This window comes from Sardina pilchardus, chromosome 12 (genome assembly GCF_963854185.1).
Source record: "Sardina pilchardus chromosome 12, fSarPil1.1, whole genome shotgun sequence".
In the NCBI taxonomy this organism is placed as follows: Eukaryota; Metazoa; Chordata; class Actinopteri; order Clupeiformes; family Clupeidae; genus Sardina; species Sardina pilchardus.
In genome coordinates, this window is record NC_085005.1 from 19,153,707 (window position 1) to 19,178,706 (window position 25,000).

General features: G+C 43.4%; 1 protein-coding gene across 1 annotated transcript in view; it reads right to left on the reverse strand.

Annotated features, from left to right (window-relative positions):
- Nucleotides 1-25,000, reverse strand: part of kcnh5a (potassium voltage-gated channel, subfamily H (eag-related), member 5a) — a 109,408-nt gene that overhangs the window by 17,407 nt on the left and 67,001 nt on the right. Inside the window, exons 9-11 of the mRNA XM_062550265.1 lie at nucleotides 24,051-24,250; nucleotides 11,790-12,042; nucleotides 8,009-8,205 (exon numbers count right to left, since the gene is read on the reverse strand). Of these exons, the coding sequence (XP_062406249.1) occupies nucleotides 8,009-8,205; nucleotides 11,790-12,042; nucleotides 24,051-24,250 (650 nt within the window). The remainder of the gene's footprint in view (nucleotides 1-8,008; nucleotides 8,206-11,789; nucleotides 12,043-24,050; nucleotides 24,251-25,000) is intronic.

Here is a 25,000-nt window from a genome sequence, read left to right on the forward strand (position 1 = left end):
CAGAGTCGCGGGCAGAGACACTCACAGAGAGGAGAGAGAGAGAGAGAGAGAGAGAGAGAGAGAGAGAGAAAGGGAGAGAAAGAGTGAGAGAAAGAGAGAAAAACGGAGAGAGTGGAGGGACGCTGTAGATATCCTCTGATCCGTGAGGCCCTGGATCTAAAGGCTGGTATCGGGGACGTTAGGAATGAACACACCAGATCAGGCACACACTCAAGACTCAAAAGGACAAAGTGGCACAGGAGAGAGCCAATCCCAGTGAGGCAACACGTGACAAAAACGGAACTTTATTTCCAAAGCTTCTGCAAACAACACGGGTCTGAATACTTCAACTCATTGACTTAACACTCTATTATCATGAATTCACACGCTCTGAGGAGCTACAGTTTGTCTTTAGCACTCTCCTGGGCCCTGTAGTCTTTTACTGAAATTTCAGAGAAAGAGAAAAGAAAAGCGCAACACTGCTTGCTCCATGGTGAAACCAATTGACTTGCTTCAATCAGTCAGATCTTCAACAGAGACTAATAAAAAATTACATAAAAAACAAAAAATCAACATGGTCTAAAGCGATAATATAGTTCACCAGTCAGTGTCGGAAAATAAATCCTGATGAACAGGACCCTGATGTGCAACAACATGTCTAGACCTGCAAAAATTAGGATGGCCCATTTAATTCAGCTGAACTTTCTGCGGCGCTCCAAGGAGCCGTATGATAATTTAACAAACGCAGGGGGATGTGATGTCTTGTTGCGAAGTCTGTCCACAACAGATTTACAGCACATGGAACAGATGGACATGCAAAAGTCAGGCTGTTTCTCGAAGCTAAAATGAATAATACTCAATTGCAGTGAATGCACTGCTAGAGCAAATGAATGACAGTTATGGAAGTTGTAGGAGAATCCTGAATGAAAGAATGCAGGAATATACTGTATGCTCAAATGAACAAATGAATGATACTTGGATAGTCTGTCCACAGACACTTAACAGATCATCTGTTGAGATTCAACTTCGATATGTAAAAGTGTTGTTGAACAATTAAATGAAATGAAAAATCCCCTTGACCAAACAAGTAAACACACACAGACAAACAAACAAGCAAGCCCTTCTCCTTCTGTGAGTGAGCCACAGATGAGTGGACCTCTGAGCTGAGAGGTTGTCTGGGACGACCGTTCCTTTAGCTGGCGTTTAGTGGACCGCCATTGAGCTTCTGTCTGTCTGCCTGTCTGTCTGTCTATCTGTCTGTCTGCCTGTCTGCCTGTCTGTCTGTCTGTCTGTCTGTCTGTCTGTCTGTCTGTCTGTCTGCCCACCTGTCTGCCCACCTGTCTGTCTGTCTGTCTGTCTGTCTTCCCACCTGTCTGCCCGCCTGCCCTCAGAGCCCTGGTCCAGTGTGACCCAGATGGTAGAGTGTGAAAGGAGGGGATGCGTGGAGAAAGGTTTTTCACTTTTGCGCTTTAACCAAAACACCCAGCGGTGAGGGAAGGGAAGGAAGGGGAACCTCTGACAGAGCTGATGGATGGCTGTGATCACTCGCTCATTGTCTCTTGATGGATCAGAGTGTCCAGTTGGGTATAGGGTGTACAACTGTAAATGAGTGTGTGTGAGTGTGTGTGTGTGTGTGTGTGTGTGTGTGTGTGTGTGTGTGTGTGTGTGTAGAGAGAGAGAAAGAGAGAGCACATGTATATGAGTACAAATGTGTGTATGTGTGTGTATGTGTGTGTGTGTGTGTGTGTGTGTGTGTGTGTGTGTGTGTGTGTGTGTGTGTGTGTGTATGTAGAGAGAGAGAGAAAGAGAGAGCACATGTATATGAGTACAAATGTGTGTATGTGTGTGTGTGTGTGTGTGTGTGTGTGTGTGTGTGTGTGTGTGTGTGTGTGTGTGTGTGTGTGTGTGAAGCAGCAACCGCCTGCTGCTCTGATTCATGCCTTATTCAAGGCTCTCGCTCCAGGAGACCATTTCTGCTCCATGACTCTGGATCACCAGCCATCAACCCCGCACCCCCACCTCACACCCCCAGTGATCAACCCAGCACCCCCACCCCCAGCCATCAACCCAGCACCCCCACCCACACCCCCAGCCATCAACCCAGCACCTCACACCCCCAGCCATCAACCCAGCACCCCCAGCCATCAACCCAGCACCCCCACCCCACACCCCCAGCTTACGACACTCAAAGGACATCCTCTCTCCATCATCACCACCACCGACACCAACATGCATAGACCAGCGACCAGCTTCAGTATCCACATCAGCTCAAACACTGACCAGCTACAGTACTGACCAGTCCCCACACATCAGCTCAAACACCCACCAGCTACAGTACTGACCAGTCCCCACACATCAGCTCAAACACCCACCAGCTACAGTACTGACCAGTCCCCACACATCAGCTCAAACACCCACCAGCTACAGTACAGTACTGACCAGTCCCCACACATCAGCTCAAACGCCCACCAGCTACAGTACTGACCAGTCCCCACACATCAGCTCAAACACCCACCAGCTACAGTACTGACCAGTACCCACACATCAGCTCAAAAACCCACCAGCTACAGTACTGACCAGTCCCCACACATCAGCTCAAAAACCCACCAGCTACAGTACTGACCAGTCCCCACACATCAGCTACTGACTGACCAGTCCCCACACATCAGCTCAAACACCCACCAGCTACAGTATAGTACTGACCAGTCCCCACACATCAGCTCAAACACCCACCAGCTACTGACTGACCAGTCCCCACACATCAGCTCAAACACCCACCAGCTACAGTATAGTACTGACCAGTCCCCACACATCAGCTCAAACACCGGCCGAATGCTGTTCTTTGGCCCTTACTAAATCTATCCATGACACGTGAGCCAGTAAGAGTAGTAAACAATAACAAAAGCTGTAATGATTTTTTTTAAAAAACATATTGTATTCCCCTGGCTAATCCTGAGTCAGAAGGTGATTTGTGGCGTGTAGTCTCCGTGCCTCTGTGTACCATGCTAGCACCTGGACCTTGTGAAACTTATTTTCAAAGCTGGGCTTCGTATGTTCAGACAGCAAAAAACATGCTTTTCCTCACTATCTCCTGTCAGCCATCTGGGTTTGCTAATTAGCAGTGTAATTTCTCAAGCAGGAGGTGGAACTAATGAAGGCAAAATCAGCGAGCTCAGTGTTGGGGGGGGTCAACTCATATAAGCGCGCCTGGTCTCCACTGAATTGCCATTCGGTTTATTCATTAATCCCACATCACCGCCTTTGACAGGAACTTATCATGTTCTGACAGCAGGTGGTTTTAAAAAAGGTGGTTTATTTTCCTCTTCTGATGATTGTGTCTCTCCATCTCCATATATTACATCTCTGTGATAAACAGCGTTGAGTCGAGAGACATAAATCATACCTTTAAACGGCTTTTTGGTTGTGCTCATCTCGACATAGCTTTAATAGCTCCCGCTTCATTTCAGATACAGTTCTATGAAATCACCTCGGCATAACTAATAACTCAGCTGCATTTTTGGACATACAGTAAATCTCTGAGACGATGCTCTGGATGTGACATAAACGACTTAATCACCTCGAGAGTGTGTGTGACGTGCCCTTCGGGGGGGTTAGCCAATGGCCGACACAAGCGGAATATTCCGGGTCAGCGCGTTTGTTCGCCTCCTTACCGCTACCCTCCTCTGTGGTCCAGAGGCGTCGGCGTGGTGGGAGCTGGACTGGGCCGAGCACCTCATGAATGAGTAATTGTGTGGGGCGGGAGGGTGAGAGAAATCCTGCCAACTTGCGCGCCTTTTTCGTTTTTGCTGGGGGTTTTTTTTGTTTTGCGGGTGTGTTGTGTGTTGATGAAAAATGTATTGGCCTTTTCAGATGGATTAGGAGCCTAGGCGTTAGAGTCCCAGATCTCCCCCACCTCCACACCCTGAACACAAATGCAAGCACAAACGCACGCACGAACGCACGCACGAACGCACACGCGTGCACACACACACACACACACACACACACACACACACAAACACACTCCCCTTCGGCACTTGTGTGTGTGTATGTGTGTGTTGGGGGATTGTAGAGATGGGGTTGTGGGTGAAAGTGAATGTGACACCTACAAATGAATCTGCTCTGCTCTGCACTGCTCATGACTCAGTCAGGGTGGCTTTCCATATAAAAGCCACAAGATTAAAATGATGTGCTGCATTTTCTGACTGAATTAAGCACCAACACACACACACACACACACACACACACACATAAGAAGACGGTGACCTTCGGAAACACCTACGACAACAAACATCCACCCAAAACTTTAGCACATCGAGGATGCTGTTGCAATAGAAATTGATGGGAAGGTATCTATAGTTCTGCATAACATTCAAACAGGAAGGAAGGGAAACATTGACAATGGACTAAGCCTGAAGTGTTTGTCTCTTTGTGTCCTTTTAATGTAAGATTTCTTCCATCGTTTTCTTCAGTGTTTTTCAGTTGAATACATTATGTTTTCAGCAGCACCAACCCTTTTTTTCCCACAGTATTTACTTTCCTCGGATTTTACCCACCTAGCAAAAGATCGCTCCGTACAGACCTTGTTGTAAAGCTCAAATACCACCCTCTATCTGATTTGCATACGTATGCCCAGTGCTGGAATGATGATTGAACTAAAGCAAACACTGTTCCTCAGTTCCGACATATTATAAATCAAACAGTATTATATTGCAAAACATTTATCTTTTCTATGAATAGGGTAATTATACCAGTACAGTACAAGTAAAAATATTCAGCATAAAAATGGTGACGCTATCTAACGCTCATGTGTTCTGGGCAGACATGATGTTTCTGTAGCTTGAAATAAATGATCATTTGCTCTGTTGCAAAACCTTTGCTTTTTTGTATTCCACCATTGCATATATTGTTTCGCGAAGTAATACATCTAAGCTGCCATGCACATTCTTAATGGGCTTTTTTTCCTCCACATACTGTGCCAATGCAGTGTGCTGTTGGCAAGAATATATTTTTTACAACTGTGGAGAAACTGTATAGCTCCCATCTGTACTGGGTAAGCCTAACGACCACCAGCTTCTCCATCTCATATTATGCGGCTTGCTGCACTTTAGTATTTCTCAAAGATTGTTCCCCCATTCCCTGCAGAGGCTTTCCTTGAAAGCAGTCTCCACAACACCGATGGAGACAGAGTCCCTGGCTGTATAACACTGCTACGACCCAAACTAGAATACAAGCCCATAGCTGACTCATAGACGGAGCTACTGTACCTTCACGGTTGGAGTCCTAAACTACAATAAGGCTCCATGATTGACTAAGGCTCAATAGAGACTCCTAGTACGGAGTGAGAATCTGTAGAGTGAATCCATAGAGGGTCCACAGTTGACTCATGGAAAGAGCTATCAAGTTAGAAACTAAGTTTCACTGTTTTCTGTTAACAATTGTTACTGTACTTTTTTACTTTACTTCTTTTTGTTTACTGCGAGTTAAGCCAATGAGTATCCAGATCAACATCAGAATACTAATCATGGGTTTCATCAGGTCCTTTTCCACAGGTGCATTAATCAAGCGCCGTCTGCACTCATAATGTAGGTGCTTGATTTCATACACACGTGGAAAGGAACGCGTTGCATTCTAGGAATATTGCCGCCATGTTGGTAGCGCACCGAACGTAATAATCCATTAATAATCCATTTGTTCAGATGCAGAAGACAAGAAGCAGAAAATGTATAGTATTAGCGATTCTTGCCCTCTTGCGATCGTGGGTTGCGCTATTAAACCTCACTACACAGCAACATACGACCAAGAAGGCAAAAACTAAGTAACAGGAACACACTAACAGCCGGGAGTAAATCCATAGTAATCCATAGTAAACTAAGGAGTGAGGGTGCCAATATGGCTGCCTGCAAAGTCACGATCCCGAGCCCTATAGATACTGTATAATGGCTGTTAGATGGGCTTTTAATTCTGTATATCAGAACACCTATGAAGTAGATCACCATCAGTTTAATCACCATTCCATACACTCTTTGGAATGGGAACTATAATAACCACAGCAAAAAAATGGTTCAACAATGAAGTAGGCTTCACATCAATGGAATCAACTTTAACCAAGCTAACTACACAGTGGTATCTCAGTCAACAAACATAATAAGTTGGCTTATTTTTAAACGGAACTGTAGGCCTATGTCCGTGTTCATGACTGGTAAATAGGAGATAAGGGCAATAATAGCCGCCAAGGTGTCCTTATGTACAGAATTCCGCTACGCGTCGTCGTCGGGATCTTTGCCTCTCCCTTGTCCATAAAATCTGTATATCGGAACACCACAGCGGCTCTTACCCCTTACATATACACCTCAAATGTGCAATATTCTGCAATGAAAGCAAAGTGTTTTTACAGTGTATTTTATAGTGTGTATCTGAGTGGTGGGTTCTGCATTATGTTTCATAGTGTTCCTATAGTGTGTATCTGTATCTCTCATGGTGGGCTATTCTGCATTTCATGGGCATGGTTTTGGGTGTTTTTCAGACGATGGGACCTGGTGACGTTCTCAAAGTAAATGGTAACACAAAAGCAAGGGCTACATTACGATTTCTGGAGGAAAAGATCAGGCGCTGTGCTGAGAGACTTGTCCCGATAGGTGGCATTAGACATTAAACCACACAATGCACAATGATCCAAAGCAAGAAATGGTTAACAGAGAACAATATTTCCATTGATTATTTAAAAAAGGTATGAACAATTTTGGAAATACATTTTTCATAAAATTGTTTTAAAAAAAAAAGCTGAAAATGGTTTATTATATTCCATGTTTCTTTTTTCATTCCATGTTTCTCCTAAATTGTCTTTTGTCTTTTTTGTCATGTGACAATGTAATTTCAGCCAGAACAAACATATTGGTCAAGAGACATTAAATCAATTTGCCAGGGGTATGAATAATTTTCTCCTTAACTGTATATAGTTACTTGGTGAAGGAAACTGGGGTGCAGGCTACCTAAGTACTGAAATCCATTCCTTGGGTTACAATCTGTCTTGTCAGAAAGGAAACAGCGACAACCGCAGCTACAGAAACACATCAAAAACTCCCTCCTCTGCTCTCTCGCCAGCTAACCAGGAGCTTTTCTGAGGCGTGTGAAATGTGACTACAGCACCTGCTGACTCTAACCTTATAGCACCGTTCCGTTTGAGCCTAGCCAGCGAAAACAAAGTTGAGCTCCAGTACGAGCGCAGCTCTTCTCTCCCCACTCGCCGCTCTTCTGTCCTGTCCTCTGTAGGGTGTCCGCACACATGAATCATTGATGTGTTTACAAGCCCAAAGAGCCGCGCTAAACACGACCCTGACAGAAACACAAACCCACAACATCCACTCCTCTGCTGCCTCCGCTCCGCTACACTACCTCGCTTATTTCGGACCCGACGTGCTCCTGGCGGGGCCAGGTGAGGTCAAGGGGTCAACGTAAGGACACAACGGGTTTCATCATGTCCCTTTCCACAGGTGTATAAAATCAAAGACCTTGATTATCAATGCAATTGCTATCAATTGCTTGATTAATACACCTGTGGAAAGGGACCTGATCTTAGCTACCTTTGCCAAATCATAACATATGTGAATAGTGCTGCCATCATGGGCCCCTTCTCAACCTCTCTCCTCGATCCTCAATGCTCGGTCCTCCAGGCTCGTTCACACTGATGTATAAAGAACACTGGACAGACTATCTCATTGTTGCCGCCCCATCATTCGTTATCTCGATCAGTGGGAACGAGGACCGAGGAAGGAAGGGAGGATAGATAAAAAGCCCAACGTCTACGTACACTTTGAAAAAAAAAGGTTGATTTCAGAATCAAACAACCAAATAACCTATGGTCAAAATCAAACAACCATGAAACCTATTAAATGTGTTTAAAAATATCTATTTTTGTGTCTATTTACAGTATGCTGCACACTGTGTGTGTGTGTGTGCGTGTGTCAGGACCACCTGGCTCAAAGTAGAGACAGCGTGTGTGTTTAACTAAACTGAGCCCGGCCCTTACCCGTTTCCGAAGGTTGCAGGTGAGAATGAGGTTCCGCGAGAAGGTGTTGGCGAATGCCGTGTAGAACTCCAGCACCTTGAGCAGGGCCTCCCTCCTGATGACGTGCAGGTCGCAGTACGTCAGCGCCCGCACGTTAGCGCACGAGTGCGCCAGGTTGCTCTCCTTCCAGAACACGTCCCCGAACACGTCACCTTTTCCTTGAGCCGGGAAAACAACACAAACAAACTCAGGTACTCAAGTCAACAAAGTTAGCGCAGGTCACAACAACAGGCATTAAAGCACTTAAGTGGTCCGATGCAGCGAAACCAAAAACTCCCACTTCCCGGAACAATCGATGGCCTCACGTCTGTGAGTACTTTAGTCAAAGAAGCCCTTTCTCCAACTGAGAAAGGGCTTTAATGGGAACTGGCTGTTCCAAATACACAAACCGATGGATGTATAACCCAAATGCATCCCTAACAAAATCATTACACTTGGACACAGAAAACAAATATGGTTCTGCTTTATAACAGCCCAACCAACCACAGAGTCTAACTCTAACTCCGGGGGGTGAAGAATGTCAAAGCATATTCGAAAGAATAGTGAAAGTTTTTGTTCTCAACAATAAAACTAGTCCTGTAACTGCAAAAGCATGTACTGTAATAAGTTTTCATTATTACTGCGTACTTTCTTTATAGTGTTGTTTTGTTCTTTTTCAGCATTTTAATTCTCCATGGAAGACAACAAGCACTATTCTCCTTAAAATAAATCAGACATGAACAAATATTGAGGCACTTTTCACAACAATAACCAAACACCTACAGAGCCTTATTTCGATATTTGGTAAGGAAAGGATGTTCTAACACAGTAAGTTTAATACATTTAATTCAAGTTGTCGAGTCCAGTTGTCCAAGGATTTCTAGAGGAGAACCAATCATGGCTTCACCACTGGTATAGCCCTTAGATGGTGTGTACCACCATTTGTAAGCAAAAGAGCTCACAGGAAGAAAGCTACCTTTGTCTTTGGGTTGCAGAGTAGAACAGCATACGAAATGGTGTTATTCAAACAGCGCGTTTAAACAAACACACGCAATGTGTGTTGGTTTGAACTGAACTGCTTATTAAAAGTTCAGACATCACACACAGCAATCTGCTGCTGTGTGTGTGTGTGTGTGTGTGTGTGTGTGTGTGTGTGTGTGTGTGTGTGTGTTCCCACAAAAAAAGACTTAGTACTTTGGACGTGGTGCTTAACCTGGCGGACGTTGGGGTGCCCACCACGGTCCTTTGATGAGGTCCGTCATTAGAGTCTCTGCAGGGTCTTGCTTTGGAGTTCAAGTCAATGCCTTGGGGCCAATTAGCTCTCCGCACTCCCATTTGATCCCTCTTCATAATCGTAAAGGCAAAAACACATCCGATCTGATAGGCCATTAAATGAACGAGGAATAAAAATCCGTTCGCGATGGCGTCTAATCAGATGTAATGCAACGGGGCTCAGTGCTATTTCACGTGGGGCACACTTGCCGAGCTGGTGCGGGCTTGTTGATGACCTCTGTGGACTGTGAAATCAGTGCCGCTAAGTGTTTGGGCTTGTGAAATGTGGCATTTGTGCTGTTTACTTCTGAGTCACTGATGTGAAAAGAGAGGAGAATATGTTCCAAGAAATGCTTTTTTTTTCTATTCATGCCAAGGGGTTAGAATAGTATTAAATGTGCATACAGGAAAAGGTAACTTATCAAGGCAGCACAAGACACCATTTAATGGCATAGTCAATTTTCTTGCACTACATCCTAAAATCACATAGAGCAGGATCAAATCAATAGTAGCCCCAGTGATCTAGACTCTCTGCTCTCTCCTTAATCCCCAGTGTGAACAGTCAGTGTTGACAAATGTGGCTTTCGCGAAAAGCGCAAACATGATTTGTTCGAATATTGAAATCTGATAGCCATTTGTGCTCAGGTCCAGTGTTGGACTAGAATGAACTATCCTTGCATATCCCTGGGAAACCACACACAACAGCATGTGGGGGACATGACACAACCAAGACACCAAAACACTCTCACAAGATGGCCCCAGAAATCGAAGCACAATTAATTCTTGATTTTGCCCTAATACAGCCCTGATTTGGTCCTAATATAGCCAATTTGGTCCCAATTTAGCCCCAATTTAGCCTTAATTTGGCCATAATATAGCTCCAATTTACCCTTGATTTGGCGCTGGGCCAGTTTGCACCGGACATAGGCCAAAAGTGGGTCACAACCAATGGAGCCTCTGTGAATCTGGCCGGCCACCACACACACATTTTAAAGCAGGGCTTTTGCAATGAGGCTGGCTTTGTAATAAGCGGTAGCCCCCTTGGTGTGCTAAATTGGGAGATGATTCGGGCCACTCCTCCCCTCCCCGCGTGCCATGCTGACAGCACAGTTTGAGCAAAGGGCAGGGATGCCTGTGGGTGATGCGCTGGCCTCCTCGCTCCGTACCCGCCGCAGCACGCAGCGGAAATTGGGATACGACACACAGACCCGTGTTTGGGCTTCCTTTAGCCGTGCTGTGACAATGTCACAGTCGAAAGGTCAGTTCTGGTGTGTTTCTGGTGAATTTATTTCAAGCACAATAATAGTATGTGGTGTTACTCTTTAGGGAGGAGTGAAAACAACCAGTGAAACCTTGCATGAAAATGCATAGGATGTGTCACCGATGCCACTATGACAGGTGCCAGATAAGCCATTGTGTATTGATATAGAAGTCTTGTGATCGACTGCTGGCTGGCGACTGTCAAAAGAGCCTTTACATTCTTAGATGGCATGATGCCACACACTGTAGTCACACATGCCTGTTGTCTGAACACTATGAGAGTTCTCTTGACAGCTACTCAGAGTGCTGATACAACAGAGTGCTGAATCAGAGATGTTAAATAGGAACTATGCAGATTTGGTGATTTTGCTTCACTGTTTTCACTGTTTCACTCGTTTTACACTTGTAGGCCTACAAGCTTTTCTGAAGCATGTGAAATGTGACTACAGCACCTACAGCTGACTCTAACCTTATAGCACTGTTCCGAGCCTAGCCAGCGAAAACAAAGTTGAGCTCCAGTACGAGCGCAGCTCTTCTCTCCCCACTCGCCGCTCTTCTGTCCTGTCCTCTGTAGGGTGTCCGCACACATGAATCATTTATGTGTTTACAAGCCCAATGTGTTTACATGTAGGCCTACAAGCATAAAACGACTCTGCCTTTTCATGAGCATGATCGCGAGGCTGGAGACTTTCTGTTTGCAACTTGCAAGTGTGTTTTTTCCACTTACAGGCGCTAGGGGGAAGCGAGACAGCCATCACTTAACCCAAAATAAGTCAAATAACCATTCCAATGACTCCGAAGCTGATCAGTAAAGGCAAACTAAGCTTAAAAAAGCATGCATAGTTCACCTTTGAGAGAGAAATTGGACAAGTGTCATATCATGATTATGATGCTGCTATGTCAGTCATGACTAAGGGTCCAAAAAAAGTCTTACTTGGCGAGTGTTAGAAGGTACGCATATACACACATCAGAGTTTCTTTTGTGAAGTGCTGGCCACTGGTGAATTGTTCAGAGAGAGAAAAGCACCACGCACTCCGGCTCCATATCAAAGCATTTATTAAGCGGTGATGTTTCGGCCTGGGGCCTCCATCAGATCATGACGAGTGTAGCAGGTCCCTTAACTGAGCATTACACGTCCTGAGCACTGAAGGCAAGGACACGAGCAAAAGCAACTGAACACTGTCAACGCTCCACGAGGAAGTTCGAAGAAGAAATCCGAAAGGATCTTACCGAGGATGGCGATGACCTCGTCGTCCTGGATGACCTCCAGCGAGCCGGACACTACGAAGCAGAGGGTGTCCACGCTCTCGCCGGCGTGGAAGATGAGGTCGCCGGGAGCGCAGTGCGTGGTCTGGAACTCCACGGCCAGCGAGCGCAGGCAGCCGTCGCTGGCCAGACGGAAGGCCGGGTGCTCGTTGAACACCTGCCGGTTGAGGTGGACGCAGATGTCCGCACGCATGTCTTTGGGACATATGGACAGCACCTACGGAAAGGGACAGGGACGGGGACAGGAGGACACAGGGCGAGAATGAGGGACCGAGCCAAGCCGTGGCGGGGGAAAAGGACATTCATTTCTTAAATTTCATTTCTGTCTATTGATTACTCACTTGAGCAAGAAACATCAGTCAAATACAGTACCTCAAAAATATAACTGTAAGATAAGTTATATTTGTATATAAGTTATATCTCTCACCCCCTGTCCCTGCATCCCAATATCCTTCCATTCTCTCCATAGGGATTAGCAGTGTGTCACAACTGACCTCACGTCCTTCCATTCAATTCAATTCCATTTTATTTATGAAGCGCCATCACATGAAGACGTCTCAAGGCACTTTATGAAGTCCAGTTCGACCTTGACCTTGTACTCCGAGGCTACAGTAACTACAGTATAAAAATATTCCATTCCGCAAGCATCCTCTATGTGTGCATGCCGTGCATGGTTGCGTGTGTGTGTGTGTGTGTGTGTGTGTGTGTGTGTGTGTGTGTGTGCGTGCGCGTGTGTGTCAGTGTGGTCGGACCTGCTTGTGTGTGTGTTCTTTTCTTACGCTGAGTGGAGTGCCACACCAAATTAAATAAACATGACCACTGCGGAGGGGGCTGAGGTTGGGACAGGCAGGCAGGGAGGCATTCTTTGATGCCTTCTCATTACGACACCATGCGGGGAAAATAAATAGGATAAGCGCAGCCATTCAGACTCTGCTGGTATTTGCAAATGTCAATTTGCCAGCATGCATGAATATTTCATTCCATTTTTCCTTCATTCTCTTACCGGTGTAAGTGGCCGTATAAATTGTGAGCGAGTGAGTGTGTGCAGACTATTTTCCTTCCATTAAAAACAATATGAAAATGCACACACTGCAGCAGGGAAAATAAGTGCACCTTTGATTTGCTTATGAATCCACAAATAAGATATGAAAACAATCCATTTTGAAGAGCTGGATTTCTTGAGGCCAGTTAAGCCCAGGCTCATATAGAGGTGCTTGAGGAATTGTACATAATTCTTTGTATTCATCACGTAACAAGTATAGACTACATACGTGATGCATTCCGTGCAAATGTAGTTTGTATACGGGCAGTTCTGCAGGAAAAACTCTAACTGTACAATGACTATACAAATGGAAAGTCTAGTGTGCCGCGATAGAATTTGGTGCAGTCCAAACTCACTTCTTCTCTATGCTTAGAAAATAAAACGCACCACATGACTCAAACTTTTCTTTTCCAAAATGTTGTCTCATTTTAAGCCCTTTAGCTGTGGTTCTGGTGCGATCTATTCTCACAGTATAAAGTATAGTTTGAGCGGGCACGCTTTACTCATACAGCCCCATAGAGACCATGATTCTCTCTCTCTCTCTCTCTCTCTCTCTCTCTCTCTCTCTCTCTCTCTCTCCCGAAAGCACCTGGCTTCCACAAATCCGCGTCCTCGTACTTGGGCACATTGAACCGCTGAATCAGTTCCTTTTTTTTAGATAATTAGTTGAATCAGCTCCTTAGTCTTGCAGAGCAGTAATGGTCCAAAGCTCTGGTGATGGCCTGCAGGATCTGACTCAAGGATTCTGCATGGAATGATTTATGAGTATCAACAGTACATTATGAAGATAGGAACAGGGTTTTTAGTTAGAGTCCACAATATTTAGTGACTATTTATTGATATTAAGCTCAAGAGCCAGTTATGGCACACAACTCCCTTCCTGTGCTCCTGAAACTACTTGTTGATCGGCTTTAACTGAGATTGCTTACTCCTCAGTTAAAGTTACTTTTCTTCCCTTTTAGTGGCAGGCAGGCCTTTGTATGCACACCAGAGAGTTTTGACAACAGAGGACCATGAGATGTAACTAGTTGAAACTGACAAAAAAAATGCACAGGCTTAAATTGCGGACTATTCCTCTTGAATTTCCCCTTGGGGATCAATAAAGTATCTATCTATCTATCTATCTATCTAGACATCTATTCACTGCAACCTCAGAGAAAAGGTGTGCAAAATTATCCTTTATTGATGGCGGCTGGTCAGTTGGTATATAGCCTTTGAGAAATATGCCCCTAAACAGAATGCTCTAGATACTATGAATTATTGTGTGAGACAAACACATCTCTGACAGTAGTCAGACAGTAGTTCATTAGAACATGGATGACATTAACATACCTTGTAATTAGCTGAGATGGCAGTCTCTTAACCCTTAGATGCATAAGTGGGGTCAAAAATGACCCCAGAGGTTGTTTTCTTGCAGTATCTTCTTAATTTTACATTTTTTTCATTTAACCTTCCATGTATTCCTCAAATAGGTTGTCTTTGACATGAGGCCATTTGGATTTGTGTCTAATTATCATATTTTTAAAGTAATTTCATGTTTTGTATCAATACCACCGATCTGCATAGGTGGGGTCAAAAATGACCCCAAGCATTTTCTATGGAATTTCAAAACTTAACCCTAGGATCTTTTGATTTTTATCAAGTGTGGCAGTAAGGTATACATTTACTGTTGATTATCACATCTCATGTCAGCAGTCTCACCATCCTGAAGGCTATTTTTACACAACAACATAAATCTAAGTATCATCATATAATGTGGCGGCCAAGCGTCCATAGCGACGTCGCTTTTTGATCCTTCGATGTCCACTCTTCCTATCATTGTGAAGCAGAATTCACCAAGCGATATTTACAGAGGGATTTGTTGATATAGCGTTCTTGGCCTGATTTGTATGACTTTTTATGCCTAAAAATAGGGCGAAAATTCATTTTTTAAGCCAATTGGCAGTATTTTCTGATTTACTGGATAACAAAAGAAGATATTCATAATCACCTCTGTAAATATTTTTTTATTTGATATATTAACACTACAAAAAAACTATTTTCCACCTGGCTTTTTCCAATGGTCAGATTCTTCGCATCAAAACATATATGCAAATGAGCGCATATTTAATTAGACATGACCTAATTAGCATATTTAAACATAAATACAGAAAACTTGCAATACGTTTTTTTCTCCTATTTATGTGAGTATTCAACTGGTAAAGTTTCATGACGATATCTCTAAGTTAAAAATTTTACCCTATTCACCTATGTTGAGATCATTTTAGGATGTTTACCTTTTTTGCCTTTCTAAAAGCTGTTTTGTAATAAAATGTTAATAAAAAGTGATACATCATATGTCCAACATGAAATAATAATTTCTTTGACAAATATGTAATAAAAATCATCATCTTTAACCAAAATGAAAGACATTATTTGAGTTTAAAGCAAAAAACGCATGCATTCTAATTGGGGTCATTTTTGACCCCACTCATGGAAGAGTGTAGGTATTGGTAGCCTATGCATCTAAGGGTTAACATCATATAGAGCATGCTCAGCTGTGAAACCATCAAATATCAAATGTCTCAAATGTCTCTGGCAGTTCACAGGCTATGAAAGATCTTGAGCGCCGTCATGATAATTACTGATGACGGGAACTTGACGCTGTTATAGCCTTGAGAAGAATCCTGTCCTGAGAAAAATACTAAATGGCTCTCAGTGTGACTCAGCAACATTGTGCTGGGCATTTGAAGTAAAGCATGTAGCATCAAACAGACTGAACAAAGATCATCTAGACTACATTATAATTACTGGTGAAGGTATATCCTTAATTATAGCCTTCACGTTGTGAATGACATGATAGTAATGAGTATGGCTGAGCTTCCGAATGACAACATAGAGATACTGTTGTACACTGTTGTACCAAGTGCACCAAAAATGTGAATGTTAAGCTTTCCTAAAGATTCATAATTAGATTTCAGAATGTATCAATATAATTCATACTTCACTTTGGACAAAAGCATTTGCCTAATACCATTATGTTATGTTTATCTTATTATGACCGCCGCTAGCATAGCTAGCGAAGCGGTCATATAGTTGTTGTCAAAGTTTTTTTTTTTTTTTTTTCCGTCATCGGTTCTGAATTTTTGGTCAACGATTCCCGGGACACCGTAACACCGGGGCACATGAAACTTGGTGGGCATGTAGCCCCAGTAGACTTTTACGGAAAAATTTCGTTTCGTCCCCGGGGGTCACTCCCCCCCCGCGCTGGCCCCGCCCGAAGCCCAAAAATTGCAGTTTTTCCTACATAACTACCTGAACCGTGGCACCGAGGATGACAAATTTTTTATGGTATGTTGGTCTCAAGAGCTCGGATCAACTTAGCTTATAACCAGTCATTTGTGATTTGCACCCCCATGGTAAAAATTGAAAATGTAATGTAATATTGCTTTAATTGCCCCTATCTTCAGATGAGATGCTATGAACTGCACCAAATTTCATGTGTATGATTAACCTGACACCCTCTGGGAGTATGCCAAGTTTTGGGGACTTTCATCCATGGGGGGCTATAATAAATGTATTTATGTGTGCATTTAGTGAATGGTCCCTCAACGTAGCTGCTCTACACTGAAGCCTAGAATGGCCCCATGGCCCCATGTAGCTGTGTCACTGGCACCCCCGTGGCTACCCTGTGCTTACCAAATAAAACAATTATGTATTTATTACGATTTTATATGAGAACGTCAAAAGCAGAACTAATGCAACCACGTTCAAACACTGCAGCCTGCTGCCACTGGTGTGTGGCGCTGGCGCTGCTCAGTGAATGATAGATCAGACCAGAGAGAAGAAGACAAACGAAGAAGATGGAGTTGTGATTTCTCGATTTCTCAGTTCCGAATGGCGGCCATATTGGAATTTTCTTTACTGTCGCTAGTTTCACACTACTTGATTTCTCATGTTGCAGTAAGCTAAACGATTTCATCTCTTACGTGACTTGTTGTTCTTGCACGTAACTGTGTAACCGTCTGACTGATAAAGAAGTTGTTAAATGTCTTTACGTTTAGAAACATAATCAAGCAAACTCATCCAAGCAGATGCGAATAGCCTACAATGTCAGTACTCAAACCACCAGTAGCAGGCTTAGGACTAGGTAAGTAAAACATCTCTTCTCTATATCTCTACTATTTTCATTTTAAAAACTGTATGTAAAGCGTAATTCTAGCCAACACCTGTTTCCAAAATGTATTTATAGAGTCTGTACATGTGGTCCCTAGCTTGGTTTGCCCGAAAATTAAGTGGAAATATCCTTTAGAAGTGTTTACTTTAGGCGCTAGTTAGCATGTAACAGCATCTGAATTAATGAACTGGCATGGTGCATTTATACCTGACGATCTCTTTCAAGTAATTTAATTAAAAACCGGACCTCATGGTTAGTATTTATAGAGTCTGTACATGTGGTCCCTAGCTTGGTTTGTCTGAAAATTAACCCTTTCATGCACGCATTATGAAAAAAAGTGTCTAGATTTTTTTAGTATTGATTTTAGTACTCTATATGAGCCCAATATTGAAAATCAGTTGGAATTTTTTAAAAATATGCTTTTATATAGAAGTTATGTTATTGTCCACGTATGTGGACAGTGCGCAACAAAGGGGTAAAAAAGGATAAAATGTAATGACAGAAAATGTGGAAACTATGGCCCTCTACTTCCTCCATACTACCCACCCAGCCCTCTACTACCCCCATACTACCCACCCACCTCTCTACTACCTCCATACTACCCGCCCAACCCCTCTACTACCCCCATTATTGCTCACCGACCCTCACCCACCCCTCTACTACCCCCATATTACCCACTTCTACTACCACCACTACCCAACCACCCCTCTACTACATCCATACTACCCACCCCTCTACTACTAATCCACCCACACCTCTAGTACTCTCATACCCACCCCTCTACTACCCACCCAACCCTCTATTACCCCCATATTACCATACCACCTTGGCATTACCACATGTAATTAGGTCATTACTTATAAATATGTTTACCAAATGTTTGTGTCTTTGTAATTTAAAGCAATTAAAATCATATTTGAAAAAAAAAAAAAAAAAAAAAGTCCTAGTTACAAAATCTAATTTTTGGCCATTTAACTCCTCTGTTGCGCAACGTCCACATACGTGGACAGTTGCTTTTTAGGGTCTACAAACTCCATTTTACATCCGATTTAATTTCTGAAAACATAGAGTTGTTCAACACACTCTCCTGTACAGCATAATATTTTTTTTTACATGATTTTGCCTTCTTGAGTACTAGCTTTTTACAGATATGCCTGGAGCATTCAGCATATGGCCATTACTGTCACTCATGTTGAATTGATGATGTCATCAAGCAGTCAATATTCCAAATATAAGATGATACATATTGTTAATATATTGCCAAGGACCTACTAAAACTGCCCTGAAGTGGATTGGTGTATATCAACATGATAAATAAGTAGAAAACAGAGTTAAAGTTACTGTCCACGCATGTGGACGTTGCGCATGAAAGGGTTAAGTGGAAATATCCTTTAGTAGTGTTTGTACTCTAGGCGCCAGTTAGCATGTAACAGCATGTGAATGAATGAACTGGCCACTAGCATGGTGGATTTATACCTGACGATCTCTTTCAAGTTATTTGAATAAAAAACTGACATCATGGTTAGTATTTATAGAGTCTGTACATGTGGTCCCTTGCTTGGTTTGTCTGAAAATTAAGTGGAAATATCCTTTAGAAGTGTTTGTACTTTAGGCGCTAGTTAGCGTGCCAGGTGTCATACCATTGCAGTAATCATCTCACTAAACACGTCTTTTCATATCCAATCTGTTCAACAGAGTTTGCCAGTCAGACCACTACACCTTTGCCAGCACCACCACCCAGCAAGCTTCATCAACTCCAGCCATGCCGGTAAATACAGTGCCTATTGACAGCCTACACACCCCTGTTCAAATGCCAGTAGCTTTGTCCATTGTTAAATCCCCGTTGTTCTTAAATGTGTTATTGTGTTTCGGAAAGGTATTGCATTACATTACTCTTCACCTTTTGCTTTTGTAGTAGAAAACATGTTGATGGTAGTGAAAAGGTAGTAAATTCAGCTCAATTTTTTTTGTATGAACCCTGCCATTGCAGTAATCATCTCACTAAATACGCCTTTTCATTTCTAATCTGTTCAACAGAGTTTACCAATCAGACCTACACCTCTGTCAAATTCGCTCACAACGCTGCCAGTAACACCCCAGCAAGGTAGAACTGCATTTTCATTAATCTGGCACCAATATCAAGGGAGAAACAAGCCATGAATATCTGTCACAACTTCTTTGCATCTTTACTTTCCTTACATCTGAAGAGTGTGTTACATATATCATTATTAAAAATAATTGTAATAAATTGTTTAAGCATGTACAATAAATAAAGCATGTAAATGAGCATGTAAAATAAATAAACAAAAGCAAGTAAAATAAATAAATAAACAAAATGTATTGAACCTAATACTATGTGTGGTGAGTCTGTGTGATAGTTGCTGAGGATAAATGTTTTTATATTGGATTATTAAATTACAGAATACATTTATAGGTTTCTCATCAGCAGGCACTGTCTTCACCTTAGTAAATTTGGTAACTTTGTAAATTGTTCTGATTGAGGGCAAATGGAAAGTGTTATAATGTATTATTGCTATTTTAGTGCATCATTTTCATTATTATGGCCATAAATAAGGCCAATTAGAAGCTGGTGGGTAGTAAGCGGCAAAAGGGTGGCCCTTTATCTGGAGCCGCTTCTGAGCCGCCGGTGGACAGCCAGAGAACTGATGAGCAAAACTCCAGCGGGCCACTGGTGGTTACCGCCGTTGGACCGCCAACTCTGCCTCTGGTTTGTAACAGTAACTTTAGCATTGCCCATTAAATGATTGCAAAATATTTATTGAGGTGAGTTTAACAAGTGTAATTTCATTGGCATATAATTCAGGCCTATAGTAGATGGCTAAATGGCTACAGTAGAAGGATACACGAAAAGCCCAAACTACCAAAATCTTCATATTTTATTACCACAGTTTCTATCTATAGGCCTCTCTTATTTGGTATACTGACTAGACATTATTGAACAAACATAGGCTATTCATCTGTATTTCAGTATCTCAGTAGGTTAAAGTATTTTTTAGATACCTCCCTGAAATTACTTTTTGCAGGTTGTGATGTCTTCTATACGTTCTGACGCTACTGTTAAAATGGCGTAACTGTTAAATTCCAATATAGTGAGTAGGCTATTGGCAAAACCGATTGGCATTTTTATGTTGAGCCGGCAGGGGGCTCAGTTTAAAAAGTAACTAAGTTCGCACACACACATCAACAGATTCACACGCACAGATAAACACACTTCCACGGATTCCACACACACACACACACACACATGCGCACACATGCACATTCACACACACAGACAGACACACACACATCTTTATACAAGCAAACTCACACATGCACACACTCATATACACATGAGCTGCAAGAGTAGGAGATATACATACAGTATATTGCACAAATCGGTGATAAGGCAGGTTTAGACTTGCTGTAGACAACGCGTTCGTGTTCGTATCATGACTGCCTCGCGTATTTTGCGGTCGTTTGGTGCGTCGGTCGTGCACGTCGTCGCAAGCGAACATGACGCGTCCGCGAGATGCAATACTGATAAGAAAGTAGGGGGCGATCACTACAAAAAAAGGTGACTGCAGGATGCATTATCGACATCGAAGCTGGGGGCAATCATGAGAGTAAACAATGGCACATGGCCACATCCACATCTGATGTCACTATTCTCCCCCTAGTGAAGACCTCCAGTAGGGTGCGTAATGCTGCAGCAAGTCTGTACACCGGACACAGCAGGTCGCACACGGGCGCATATGCTTACGGTTGGTCTAACAGCAAGTATAATCCCAGCCATACAGGAAAGTTGACGAGCGTAATTCGTTTTGGAGAGAATGTGCAGAACTGAGCGGCGGTCATATTGTGTACCGCTATGCGGTGCATCTAGTTTGTCCATATATCTATACTAATACTGTTATATTACTATGCTAAAAATGTTTACTGTACATATGTATTGCTGGTCTCTAGACTTTAACCTTGCACTGTTGGACTTATTTGCACTAACAACTTGACACACTTCTCATACTGGATCACAGTACCAATCCACAGTCCACTCATGCACATCTTTTTCTTTAGTATTTAGCATTTTACTGCTCTTTTACAGTAATTTCCCGCATATAAGCCGCATTGTGTATAAGCTGCTGACAGTGTTTTATGCAAGTTACAGTAAAAGAAACAAAACCATATTAACACCATATTAACTGGCCCCCTGTATTAACATCATAGCTGAAGAAATTGAGCAAAATCAGTGTATAAGCCGCGGCTAATAGTTGAGAAATTACGGTAGTCATGTTGATTTGTTGATTTGCTTTGTATCATCCTGCTTACATTGTATGTTGTGTGTGGTGTCTTAAGGACCTTGAATTTCCCCTTGGGGATCAATAAAGTATCTATCTATCTATCTATCTGAACATAAACCAATCACTTTCAAAGAAGCCTGAATTCAGTTACAAACATTTCCGCATCTAATTGAACACCCTTCCTCTGCTCACCACCCCATGTCTTGAGAGAGAGAGAGCTCGAAATGGTAGTGAGCCACTAGAGTGCCCACCACGTGAGCATGAAGGGGCTGTTTAGCACTGTAGCATCATTCCACAATGTGTTTGAATGAAGTGCTGCAGTGCACTATAGCTGCATTCACATGCTAATGGTGCTATTAGCGACAGCAGTGCTGGTGCTGAGGGCAGCTCCCACTTGCTCTGCCCTCACAGTGCAGTAGCTCCAAATCCACAGGAATGTAATTAAGACGTCTCAGGTTTCATTGGAGAGGGGGATCATGAGCCAAACTGCTCACGTAAATTGGGAAATGGTGCATGGCTGTTTGTGCGTGTGTGTGTGTGTGTGTGTGTGTGTGTGTGGTGTGTGTGTGTGTGTGTGTGTTAGTGTGTATGTGTGTGTGTGAGAGAGCGAGAGAGAGAGAGAGAGGGAGAGAGAGAGAGAGAGAGAACGTGCAGTTTTCTGTGTGTGTGTGTGTGTGTGTGTGTGAGTATGTGCACAAAGTATGCATGATGTGTGTATTTGTTTGTGTATGTTTAGGCATCTTTCTCTCTACTGCAGGGCATGGGTATTTATGAGTGCACAAGTTTCTGTGTGTACAGTATATGTGCTTCGTTACTCTGTGTGTGTGTGTGTGTGTGTGTGTGTGTGTGTGTGTGTGTGTGTGTGTGTGTGTGTGTGTGTACGTGTGTGCGAGTATGTGCACAAAGTATGCATGATGTGTGTATTTGTTTGTGTATGTTTAGGCATCTTTCTCTCTACTGCAGGGCATGGGTATTTATGAGTGCACAAGTTTCTGTGTGTACAGTATATGTGCTTCGTTACTCTGTGTGTGTGTGTGTGTGTGTGTGTGTGTGTGTGTGTGTGTGTGTGTGTGTGTGTGTGTGTGTGTGTGTACGTGTGTGCATGCATGCGTGTGTGTGTGTGTGTGTGTGTGTGTGTGTCCTACTCTAGTTTGAAGAATATCCCATAGGTCCTAGTCGATTGAGAGTCCAGTCATCAGGCGCAATAGCTGAGGTGGTTATTCAGGTGACTAATGGATCCTAATTAAAGTACTTCTCTTAATTACAGCATGTCACTCTAAATTACAGCATACATATATAATCTCACTTGTTGTATTGGGCTCAGAGCAGGAACAGCTTTTCAATTTGAGGGCATTACAATGGTAGCATACTGACTAAAGCAATTTGACAAAATGGTATGATACGCGCCATATTTTATAGTATGGTATCCTTTTTTGATCCTGTGAGGGAAATTCATTCTCTGCATTTAACCCAATTTAACCAAATTAGTGAACACACACAGCACACAGTGAATACACAGTGAGGTGAATGACACACTAACCCAGAGCAGTGAGCTGCCTGCCCAACCAGCGGCGCTCGGGGAGCAGTGAGGGGTTAGGTGCCTTGCTCAAGGGCACTTCAGCCGTGGTGGACTGGTGGGGGATCGAACCAGCAACCCTCTGGTTACAAGCCCGAAGCCCTAACCAGTAGGCCACGTCGCTCATTGCTTGTTTGATTGACGTGTCGAAGAAGAGGAAGAAGAAGTCTTTTGGAATTCTACAGAGGCAGGTTACCAATCTCCTCTGCAGGCACATACTGTACACACACACACGTGCACGCACACACACTCATACACACACACACACATACACACACACACATCCCTCACTACCTCTTCCTTTAGTGGTAACACAGTGGGAGAGGATAAGCTACGCCCACACCTCCTCATCACAGTATCTCTCTGTGTCTCTCTCTTCACATGTCTCTCCTTCTCCACATCCACTCTGTCCTCTTATTTACCTCTCTCACCAGCTCTATCACTCTTCTCTCCCTTTCTCGCTCTCTCTCTCTCTCTCTCTATCTCTCACACACACACACACACACACACACACACACACACACACACACACACACACACACACACACACACACACACACGTATGATATTGAATGCACTGCACTGACCAACATAAATTCTAACCCAAATGACAAACCCCCTGACACTACACCAAATATACTGTATGCTATGAAGCATCATTCCTTGGCAACAAGATTACACTAGACATCCTCACTGCTATACATTACAGTATAAAAACATTCATTTAACCACTCATACTCATACTTAGAAATAAATGTCCTACTTGTTGTGTCCTTCTATACTAACATACCTACATACTGTATTGAAGCCTCTCTCTTCTACAACAATAAAGGTTTTTAATCACAGGGTTTGAATAGTGTGGGTGAGCGTGCAGGACTCAACAGGACAAGTGTGCAGGACTCAACCTGGAAACCAGGAAGTGCGCACACCGAGGAAACACACGGAGTGGCTAACGTGGGTTACATGACACACACACATACACACTCACACACACACACACAAACACACACACAAACACATGTCAGGAAACTGAAGACATGGGGGGGACGGGGGGGGGGGGGTGGGGGGACAGAACACGTGAACCTGGAGCTCGAGATCTGGGACGGGATCATGACAGGGTTAACAATAGTGTGTGACCCACTCTTTCACGCACCCTCTCTGTGTCGATGCCTTTGGACATGGCCCAGGTGGACACGATGTAGTCCATGACGCGCTCGCTCAGCCCCTTGGGCACCTGGTAGAGCTTGAGGAAGTCGCGCACGTTGTTCAGCATCTCGTGGTAGCGGTTGGTGTTGGTGTACATCTGCTGAAAGATGGTGGTCACGTTACCGAAGATGGTGGCATAGAGAAGGGCTGAAAGACAAAGAGAGAGAGAGACGGAGAAAGAGAGAGAGAGAGAGAAAGAGAGAGAAAGGGAGAGAGAGATGAGTGAGGAGCTAACAGTGCAGTAAGACAGACAGGAGAGAGAGAGCTGAACTGAATTAAAAGTGAGCGACAGAGAGAAAGAGGTAGAGTGTGTGTGTGTGTGTGTGTGCGCGCGGGGGGGGGGGGGTTAAAAAGCAGTAACAGACTGACAGACAAGAGAGAGAGAGAGAGAGGATGACAGAATGAGATAGATTGATCAGGTCCAGTGGGAGTAAGTAAAAAAAGAGATAAAGGCATGAAAATAGTCAGGACAAAGTGAGCGAGGACCAAAATACTACACTTGTCAAACACTCAGACGCCTGATGTTTAATTCATTAAAAGACAATACTTCTCAAGGCCTCTCCTTCTCCCTCCCTCTCTCTCTCTCTCCCTCTGTCTGTCTCTCTCTCTCTCTCTCTCTGATGACTGATGTGGTGAATGCACAGAATTATGCAGGTGTCTTAGCCTTTTAAGCAGGTTAGTGCACTGCGTTATGAAGTAGCTCTCCTCAACAGTGCCAGAAAAACAAAAAAGCACCTTTAAAAGCAAGTAGCATCTTAGAGAGATCATCTTCACTCTGCCTTTAGGCAGTGAGCTCTAAGAGTAAAGGCAGCGCTCTACACTCTCTCTCTCTTTCTCTCTCTCTCTCTCTCTTCCTTTCTGTTGCTTTCTTTCTTTCTCCCTCACTCTCCCTTCTCC